Source organism: Hakea prostrata, chromosome 9, assembly GCF_041222555.1.
Source record: "Hakea prostrata isolate BN-2017 chromosome 9, UWA_Hpros_2, whole genome shotgun sequence".
NCBI classification, from domain to species: domain Eukaryota; kingdom Viridiplantae; phylum Streptophyta; class Magnoliopsida; order Proteales; family Proteaceae; genus Hakea; species Hakea prostrata.
In genome coordinates this window covers 50,367,264-50,378,238 of record NC_142608.1, presented here as the reverse complement: position 1 = coordinate 50,378,238, position 10,975 = coordinate 50,367,264, and the positions used below count along the sequence as shown (strand labels likewise).

Here is a 10,975-nt window from a genome sequence, read left to right as displayed (position 1 = left end):
TGATTATAACTCATCATCCATAGACAGATGGACAATCTGAGCTGACAATTTAGATTTTGGAAGATATGCTCAGATCTTGTATGGTCGATATGGGAGGAAATTGGGATGAACACCAAGCTTTTGTTGAGTTTGCCTATAATAACAGTTATCAATCAACTATAGGCATGGCTCCATTCAAAGCACTTTATGGAAAAACTTGTAGGACCCCACTATATTGGACTGAGACCGGTGAGAGAAGAATTTTTGGTCCAAAAAATGTTAGAAGCTTCAAGTGTGATGGTGAACATAATTAAAGGAAGGATTAAGTCAGCTCAGTCAGGACAAAAATCTAATGCGGTAAGAGAAGGACTAATCAAGAATATCAAGTAGGGGAAAAAGCTTTCAAAAAGTATCACCTATGAAGGGGGTGATGAGATTTAATGTAAAGGGAAAGCTTAGTCCTCATTATATTGGACCTTGGAAACCTAGGTACGCTCTCAATTTCGAAGACATAATTTCTTTTAAGGGGGGAGGATGTGATCCCTCACAAACCCTAATTCGACAATCTATGTTGTAGGTCCGAAGACCCGAAGTCAAGGTAGAAGACAGTTATGGACCCTCTCAATGGAACCCATTGGCTCTGCCCTAGAACCAATGGAGGTTGATAATGAAGACTCTATTGTGGAAACCCTAAATGACTTTGAGAGAAGATGTAGTTTGAATGAAGATGGACTTGGGAAATGGACCTTGGGTACAGTGTTGACACCTACAAAAGGTCCTACACAATCAGGTAAGACCCTTTCTTAAGTTGGAAGATGACCCCAATGGTGAATATGGCCCGGAAACCAAAATTCAGCATTTTGATATAAGGCACTGCCTTGGTTTCCCCAGGCGACCAAGACAAGCGACCGAAGCTAGCCAGGGACATAATTGTCTCTTTTGGAGAAAATTAGGTTTTTGGAGCCCTATATATTCAAACTTCGATCTAATTTGTACCACTTTGCTTCGTAGCTGTTGGAGAATGTCAGAAGAACCCTAGTGCTTCCACTTCAAGCCCAAGGTTGATTCCAAGCATCCGTGAGAGATTCCTCCAATGAGTCTTCTTCTACAAGGTTAGTATTTGCATCTATACTCTATTGATCTACTCTCTCTACTATTTCAAATCTTTGCTTTGATTGTTAGGAAGGTCTTACACTTCTGTAATGTCCTAATCTCTAATCCTCATAGTCTTAGAGTGATTCCCATTCACTCTATTCTTTCCGTGGAAAGCACGGTATGATTTTGGTGTTTAACCTAGCATGATGACCATGATCTATTCTTACTGGAGTTTTTTGATTTCTAATCTATGTTAAATCTATTCCTAGGTTGTTTTATAACCATGATCTACTGTTTTATGATCTCTAGAATGAATCCCCATTTATTCTAGTCTTTCCGTGAGAATCCGCGGATCAAGCGTATTATGTGTTTTATTAGATTTCTATTCCAAAGACCTTGTTTGATGTTTAGATCTTCATAGATAGTCTTCATATGTTATTTTAGAATTTTCCTTCTAATTTCAGAGTATTCTGATCTCGAACAAAGAGTTCCCAAACAAAGTTGAAGTTTGCTGTCTGTACATAGCAGGCTTGGTCGCCTGCTTTGGTCGCCTCAAGCGACCAAAGGGGGTATAGAAACTTCCCTCTATTTTTTATCCGTTTCATCTTCGATCATTAGGTTTGATCCTTATACTCTGTACTTGTTTGTTTAGGTTTGTTTTGTTGATTTTGGACATACCCTTTGATCTCATTCTTCGGAGCTTACAAATCAATTATTTGGTGAGTACGTTCACTCACAATTAACACAATTACATGCTTTAATATGCTAGAACTTTTATGCATGTGTCAGCTACTGTAATTATACTTTCTCTATAATGTTATACTTCTGTAATTTTAGAATATGTTTCATTATGTAAATTTCACACTTGTATGATTTGTGATTGATGCAATTGTGAGTTGGATTTTATTGTGATGTTTAAGGAATCATGATATGATGTGATTGCCAAAGTGTGGTTGTGGATTGGGAAATGCCCTTTTGGCGTTTCTGTCATTGGACACTAGTGGAGGTGGTATGGGACACATTCCTATGGTGCCATTTGGCGCTTTCCTCAACTATTGCATGACATACCTAGGATTGGTCTAGATGAGTTTGGCTAGGGAAACCCTATTATATTTGACCCTATCGGAAGGGGTATTGAGGCTGAGTGACCCATGGCAGCAATGGAGATTGGTGGGCGCTCAAGACCAGTAACCAACCCGTGAGAGGACACAATCACATTGTGGGGGCCATTCATTGGTAGCATTGCACATAATAAGTCTGGGCTCATGGGCGCTCAAGACCAGTAACCAACACGTGAGAGTACATGAGAGCTTCCAATTTATTATATGTGGATGACCAATAGGGTTAAGAGTCTACATAGCCGAGAGGGAGATGGTGACTCTAGGGAGGGAGAAACTTGAATGGACTGCCTAGGCACAGAAGGGAGGCTATCATACCGTAATGGCTTGTCTAGGCACGTAAGGGAAGTATTTGACTTCGAGTAGATGTGACTCAGTAGAAGACTTGCATTGGGCTAGGTACAACTTAACATGCGCCAGCCACGAAATGTCTGAGAGGGATGCCCTGACCTAATTACCACGAAGAACCCAAAAGATGTGCATTAGAGCCGTGAGGGAAGAGTGACTGAGACTACTAGAGGAGTATGATGTTGTATCTTAATGCATGTTTGCCACTAGAGACCATCATATATAGAGCTAGAAGCATACTTACATTCATTGTTCCATGGCATTGCATCATGCTTGTTTTGAACTGCTTGTAGTTTTTTATTGTGATTGAACTACTACATGAGTTCTGTTGAGCTTTCCCTTCAGGGGATATGTTTTAGATAACTTTGCAGGTTCGGAAGAGATCCTGTGCACCAGTATGGAGGATTCTTCCTTATGTGATTGACTAGTGGTACGACCCATACACTAGTATGGACCACTTTGATGGCAATTGTTGATAGTAGTAGACACCGTCCATTTCATCATTGGGATCATGAGTTAGACGCTGATCTGAAGATGCAAGTGCATAAACCCAAGGTGAAGAAGACGAAGATTGAAGAAGAAGAAGAAGACGAAGAGGCTATGGAAGATTAGAATAGACGTAGTCTTATTCTTGTTCCTAGTTTATTTCAATTGTAATAGCTTTAGAGTTACTTGAGTTTTCATATACTCTTCCGCATTTGACCTATAGAGTTATTTTTCGCTATACTCTATAGTTATTCTTTGATTGGTATCATTTTATTCAGCATTTTGATTATACTTTGAGATTTATTCTGTGATTAGTTTCTTAGTATATTTATACATTGATTATTTTTTGCTCTTGATTATGTTTTGTGCAATATGGGAATATGATCGCCCTAAACTTGACCATGGGACTTGTGGATCACACCTTCGGGTATCGCGGTTAGGGTATTGGCTGGGGGGATGTGACAATGATGAAGACCCAAATACTTTATTGGATTTCAAAAGAAGAGAGAAGGCCAATGTAGAAGGCATAAAAAGGAGGTTTTGGCATGTCCATAAAACAATGTTGGAGGACTCACTATTCGAGCTAAACTAAATCAATGATCAGCCCTTGAAAGGACATTTTTACCCTCCGAAGCCCATCGTAATTAGCTTTGTCATGAAAGAGATATAGAGCCGGTTGGTCAGATGTAGTTGATCGGCTAGATCAACTGGCCTTGCCCAGTTTCAGGGCAGATTCAAAATTTCAGGTTTAAAACCCATTATATGATTCTCAAACCTCATAAACACATTGTTTATGCAAAAAGGAGGCTGATAACATGGGAAAGAAGGGGAGCTTAAGATTTTGAAGTTTCTTCACTTCTTTGGCAGTGCCGAAGTGCTAGAAAGAAAGAAAGTCGCACGATAAGGTAAGAGATTCAAAATCCCCTTTCAACTCTATTTTGATGCGTTTATGATGAAACCTTTGCATTATTGTAGTGGTTTTTATTGTTGGGTTACATTGAATGCTTCTTATTTTTCCATTAATGCTTCCCAACCTTTGTGAGAATAGGTTCATGCAATCCTTTGCATTCGAAACCGATTTTAACCTCTCAGAGACCCTCGGGGGCAGACATTAAGAGCCTAAACTGGGGGTTTTCGTTTGAGAACTAGTTGGGGTGTTTGAAAGGTAGTTTGGGGGAACTAATACTGTGAAACCCATCCCTAACTTGACCCGGAAACTCTGTTGTTTGTAGGTCCAGAGACTCGAAGTAAGGCAAGAAGTCAGCTTTGGGCCATTTCAGTAGAAGACTTGTTGGCTGGATTGAAATCCTTGAGTGTTGATATCAGTGTTCCATTTATGGAAACTGCACCCTGTTGAAGATCGGATTAGTTGATGGACTTGGAGTGCTCTCTATATGGGTTCGAAGGCATTTCTACCTACTAGGCATGTCACTTTAGGTGTGTGCAAAACCCCTTGATGTTTGGACTTGATCTGAGCCTTCAATTCCCTGTTTTGAAGTTGCTGTTCTGATTGGTCGACCAATCGACCAATTAATTATGTTTTTGTAAATTAGGTCGTGGCTACTCTATTTAATTCTAATCTCGGGAATACTCTGCCTCATCTGCCTCCTAAGCCTCTGGAACGAGTTAGAACGCCATTCTAATCAATTCCCTTGCATCCTTGGTTGATATCTCGCAAGAACTCAAGTGATCTCCTTCCTACTGCAACAAAGGTATGTTTATGTTCTATTTTTTTTCCCATCTCTGATTTTCTTTTCTTTGATCTGTTCTTGGTTGAGATCAGGAAGATGATGTTGCATTCATGCAACCATCTATTCCATGATCTCATTCTATTCCTTGAGATTTATGATCATCGTCATGATCTCAACCCTAGCCGAATTAACCCTTGAAACCCTAACCCTTGTATGCTCTTTCTGGAAACCTTTTGGTAACCTCCCATGTGAGGGAACCTCATGGGCAATATTTATGCTAATCTAAATTTGATCTTTCTATGGTTTTTCTTGTTATTATTGGCCAACAATTTACTTCCCTTTCATCCTGTGATCTCAACCTTTTTATGGGAGCCAAAAAGGTTGAAACCCTAATTTCTTGGATATATGTTATTGACCCTGTTAATAGCCAATTAATGTGTTTTCCTTACAAGAATTGTATCCTATCATCCTATCATTCTTTATCCTTGATCATACTATGTTTTCTTCATGATCCATGATTTAACCTAATTAGGTTAACCTTTTGGATCCTGAGTTGTAACTTGGAAACTTGATTTGGTTGGTGGTTTGATGTCCTCTATATACTAGGATGCTGCCATTGTAGTTTCCCCCTTATTTTGTACCCTTTTGAACCACCAAATTCGGTTTCTTATTCTAAAAATTTGGATTCTTGAAGGCCACTGTCTCTGTTGGTCGACTCATTGGTCGATCAGGAGGCGATAGACCAATCAATCGACCAATGAGTACAGCAACCTCATTCTTGGTCTGTTTTGATTGATTTGATATCTTTCCTTCTATGTATCCTTCCTAACATGTTGTATACACTTGTTTAAGACTTTCTTCTCAGGTTTAGTCAAGATCTTACTTGATCCCCTAAGTTCCTTTACGAGTTAGAAGGTAAGGACAGTTATTCTTTAATTACATAGATTGCATACTCTCTGGTTTCTACCTTATGAAACTATTAATTTACCTACTGTTGTTATACTTTATATTTCTAATTTACTACTGTGAGAACAATAGCACTTGCTTATGTTTTATTTTTATTATTTAAGCTTATGTGAATTGCTTATTACTATATTGTTTAACGATTAGATCATGACTGTATACTCTCTTGTATATGATGAACTGTTGATTGTCTATGTCATGTCTGATCTGAGATTGTGTCTGATTAGGTATGATTTGGGATTGAGAGGTGTCCTTTTGACACTTCTGTCCTTGGACATTATCGGAAATAGTATGGGATGTTTCCGAGGTTGCCCATCGACGCTTTCCCGAATTATTGATTGTCATACCTAGGACTGTCTAGCAGTGTTTGGCTAGGATATCCCCGTTATATCAGACCCAAATCGGAAGGGTATTGAGACCGAACGACCCATGGCAGCAATGGGGATTCACGGGCGCTTAAGACCGGTAACTAATTGGTGAGAGGGCGGGAATCACATTGTGGGGGCCATGTATTGGAGGGTTGCATATGGCTAGACTTGGGCTCATGGGCGCTCGAGACTGGTGAGTTATATCCGTGAGGGGACATGAGAGCTTCCCATTTACCATATGTGGATAACCAATAGGGTTGATGAGTCCGTAGTCCGGGACTATTAGGACTCTAGTGGAAAGGATACCGGAAAGGATCCCGAGAGGGGAGGAATGGAAGTATCTGGACCTGAGTTGATGTAACTGAGTAGATGACTTGCATTTGGCTAGGTTTTTACCCTGACATGCGCCAGTACTTATACCAAATGGTTATGTGAGAGAGTGTTGACTTAACCCCCAGCCTTGGAATGTCCGAGAGGGATGCCGGACCCACTATCAACAGGAGCCGTATGTGAGACCTACCCAAAGAAATACGATGCTATGACTTAAAGCATGTCTGCCAATAGAGACTAGCATACATAGAGTTTAGATGCATACATACATTATTTGTTTCATACTGCATTGCATCTTGCTATGTTCTGCCACATGTTATTTATGTTGTTATGGATTAACTACCTAACTGAGTTTCTTCGAAACTCATTCCTTTTTTTTTGTACAATCTCTTGTTAGACTATTCCATAGGTACTGATTTCTATGACGGACAGTACGATGAAGTGCAAGCCGATGAAGCGTACTACAAGCAAGGTATTGGCGACAATCAAGATTACACTGATGATCCCTCAGTTGATCAAGTTTCGTACAACGATTAAAGGCAACGTGGAGTTAGAACATCTCCGTTGGATTGATGAAGTCCACTATTTTGAAGATGTCATCTGTAGGATAGAAGACTCTTAAGTTTAGATATCTTTCTTATTTCCTTTGTTTTAGTTGTAGTTCCTTTTTGACTTACATACTACTTTCCGCTGTATTTGTGGAGTGAGTTTCCACCTCAATTTACTTCTTTTGATATCTACAGATATCTGGTATCATTTTCTGCACTCTGACTATATTGTTTATTCATTTCTTGTTTTGAACCTTGTTTATAATATTAAACCTTGATTATTTCCTGTTTATGATTATGTTATTGAATATGTGGGAGGATGATTTCCTCGATACTTGATCTTCGGGGCTGTGGATCACACTCTTGGGTATGCCAGTTAGGGTAACGGCTGGGAGGATGTGACAAATACTATCAAATTGAAGGCCCCAAAGTCAAGTTCCAAGTTGAGTTTGAATTGGGGATGAAATCGAGTTCTTGTGTCGGAGCCCTATACTGGGTGGTCGAACAGCCCTGCGTGGCTCAACACCCCTACCCTTTGTTTGGGTGTTTGTTTTACCCCCCTTTGATTTTGGATGATTCCCGATTATTGCTCATTTAATTTCTATTGTTTTTAGGGTTATTTTAGGTCAATTGCACTATCTTTTTAGTGGATTTTCTTTGGGATTTGGAGATTGCTAAAGGCTTGAAAGTTGAGGAATATACTTAACCATATCTTGTATGAATGATGAGTTATTTAAGTCTTCAATATTTTGATGTCTTGTAATATCTTATAAAAGGTAATGTTATTTTGTATTTGTTTTTATTTTAAATTTCATGAATTGTTATATGAGAATGGTGTGAACGTGTTGGCTTGTTTTTGGGACTATGTCGTCTTATACTTATAGTCCGACTAGGGTTGTGGGTTCTCCCATTACTGTAGTGACCTTAAATATATATGTACTTAGACCTAAGAACATGAGTGCTAGGTGTCTAAAAGTATTTGGCTAGATAACCTCATGAATACTGTTACCCTTCTGATAGGGGTATTGAAGCCGGTTAACTCATGATGTCAGTGGTTTGGTCTTGTGAGCATCAAGTAGGCCCACTGCCATCATGAGATGGTAGGGTTGCATGTAATAGACTTAGGCTCATGGGCGCTGAAGACCGATAGGCTACCAATGAGAGGACATGAGAGATTCCTGTCCATTATATGTGGTTGACCATAAGGTTGAGAATGGAATCTAACAGATGCCTCCTGTTGAGGATCTCATTACTAGGTGAATAAGGATATCAGACCAACAAATGTCTCCCATTGAGGAATAATATCCATAACATATGTAGTACGAGACCAAATGACTATGCATTGGGCCTAGAGTTTTCCTTGACATGCACCAGTTTTCATTCCAAACAGTGATGTGAGAGAATGGTGACCTATATCCCCTGCCATGGATTGATGTGACTTGACCCAACAACCACGGAGAATCCAATAGATGTCTCTTGTTGAGGGAGAGTGATTAAGAGCACCTAGAGGAGACTAGTGTATGACTTAATGCGTGTCTATCATAGAGACCTCATGATAGAGTTAGAAGCATAACATCATATTCATCATTAATCATATTATCATTATTAGTCTTATATGTGTGATGTGGAAATTTTGTGGTTGAATGCTTGATATGTTGTTAAGTTGACCTCACTAAGTTTTGTTGAACTCATTTTTTTTATATATATGTTCGGTCAGATCTTACTGCAGGTTATGATTATTCCATTCAAATGGAGGATCTGTCATCGTAGAGTATCTTGAGGGAGCAACTTGTGAGTAGGTGGACTTGCATAGAGCTTTGTGCCCGTGCTAGGACTGCTCCTACGAAGTGGAGAGTCAACGATACCTTTGGAGTTGATAGTGTCCCTCATAGTTTTGAGTTATATTTTCAACCTTATATCTTTGGAGAGGGGCAATGTCGCCTTACATTAAAGTAACTAGAATGTTTCCACTGCAAACAAACCATTCTTTCTTCTAAACTTTGATGTCCAATTTTTATAACATTTGGATTATGTATTAACTTTAATTGAGGGATGATTATAACCTCTTTGATAATTTAGTTTATAACTTTGATTATTGATCTTGATTTATTCATGTGCTTTGATTACGCTATATCATATGATTGTATGGGTTTGCCACTGAACTGTGGTCTTGCAGTGTATCACTCCCACAGGTATTTGGGTATGATCGGATCCGGCTAGATGGGGTGTGATGGAAGGTATTGATTTAGACTATGATATTGGTTATTTGTTCATGAACTACTCGCTGAGTTCTTTTGAGTTCATCCTTCAGGGAATTTGTTGTTACACTTTACTTTTTCCCTATCCAGTTGATTACTTTAGTTTTGTCATTACTTATGCACTTTGATTTGATTTTGAGATCCTTGTTGCTTAATATATTTCTTTGTTAATATTTATGACATTGATTTATTCTTTCTCATATTTGATCTATTGTATGGAATGATTGGTGATTGTTTGAGATCTAATTTGTTGGGTGTGGATCACTTCCTCGAGTATTCGGTTTAATGGATACCGGCTAGGTGGATGTGACAGGGATTTTAGGTTTCGGTCGATTTTGAACTCCCAAATTTTTGGCTTTGGTTTAGCCTTTAAGATTACCCTATCTTGCAAACATCCTTACCATTCAAGGGATTTATCATTAACTTGGACTATTAGTATATTAAATATTTGCAAGATCTTTCAATCTCACTCAAACTTAGGTTATAGACGATCCAATTATGTTCAACATTGCCAAAGGTGGTATGTCAAAGCGGTTAAAGATCCAACTTCCCTATGGGAGGTATTGGATTCGCACCCACTCGGTGGCATTAATATAAAAAAAGCTCCCTTGAGGATATAAATCGTGGTGCGCGCAATCTGGCCTGGATGAACCTCATATCCAAAAAAAAATATATATTATGTTCAACATTGGCTAGCTACATGCTACACTTAGCAATTATCATAAACAGGAAAATTATTGCAAAAAAAAAAAAAAAAAAAAAAAGGTATGTTAAAGCGGTTAAAGATCCAACTTCCCTAGGGAGGTATTGGGTTCGCACCCACTCGGTGGCATTAATATAAAAAAAGCTCCCTTGAGGATGTAAATCGCCTGGATGAACCTCATATTTCCAAAAAAAATAAATAATAATAATAATAATAATAATAATAATAATAATAATAATAATAATAATAATATTATGTTTAACATTGGCTTTAGAAAATCTATCTGAAGTAGAGAGTAAAATTACCTTTGCGAAAGCATGCGAGATCCATAGCCTTTCTCTCCTCTCTCTCTCTCTCTCTCTCCTTCTTCTCCTCTGCTTTTGCTCTCTATGCTGTTCCTTTCTCTTCTTTGGTTCTCAAATTTTCTCTCCTCACTGTTATTTTTCTTCTTTTATTCTATGATAAGATTATACATGCCACTTCATTCTCTTCATTTTCCTTCTTTGTAATCTCTCTCCAAAACCTCACCACCTCATTCTCTACATGGAGAGGAGGGAGGTGATGGGAGGTCCCACTCCACCATATTCCTTATAAATATTATATATATATAATATATTTTTAACTTTGCTTAAATAGCGTAACTTGTCCACCTCATACATATGCCTTATGTAATCATTAGTCAAGATATTACCAAAAATAAAAATCATTAGTCAAGCACTTGTGGACCCATCTCAATTTCTTATGCGGGATCCACTCGAGGATCCAACTGTTGATACCTTTGAGTTTAGAAAATTATGTTGATCACTTTCCTGTTTTTTATTTAGTCTAGTTCTATCATATATAGGTTTCATGGGTGAAACTGTACTTAAGCCTATTTTGAATGTGAAACTCATTTTTATTTCATATCATTATCATTTAATGACCTGTTACTCCACAAATCAAGTATGTTGGTTGATTTCATACTTAGAGTTCAGGTACCAATACTAGTGCTAAGCCCACAATCATCAGATCAAATATCATATTTTTAAAATTATAATTTCTTTATTTAGGGTATCTAGTGTTCTCATTTCTGGTTTTGGTTCAACGAC

The 10,975-nt window shown here is 38.3% G+C and overlaps 1 protein-coding gene across 1 annotated transcript in view; it reads left to right on the top strand.

Moving 5' to 3' along the window:
• The first annotated feature begins 633 nt into the window (after window positions 1–633).
• LOC149005441 (serine carboxypeptidase-like 32) overlaps window positions 634–10,975 on the top strand; it is a 25,128-nt gene continuing 14,786 nt past the window's right edge. Inside the window, exon 1 of the mRNA XM_089135900.1 lies at window positions 634–769. Within this exon, the coding sequence (XP_088992026.1) occupies window positions 634–769 (136 nt within the window). The remainder of the gene's footprint in view (window positions 770–10,975) is intronic.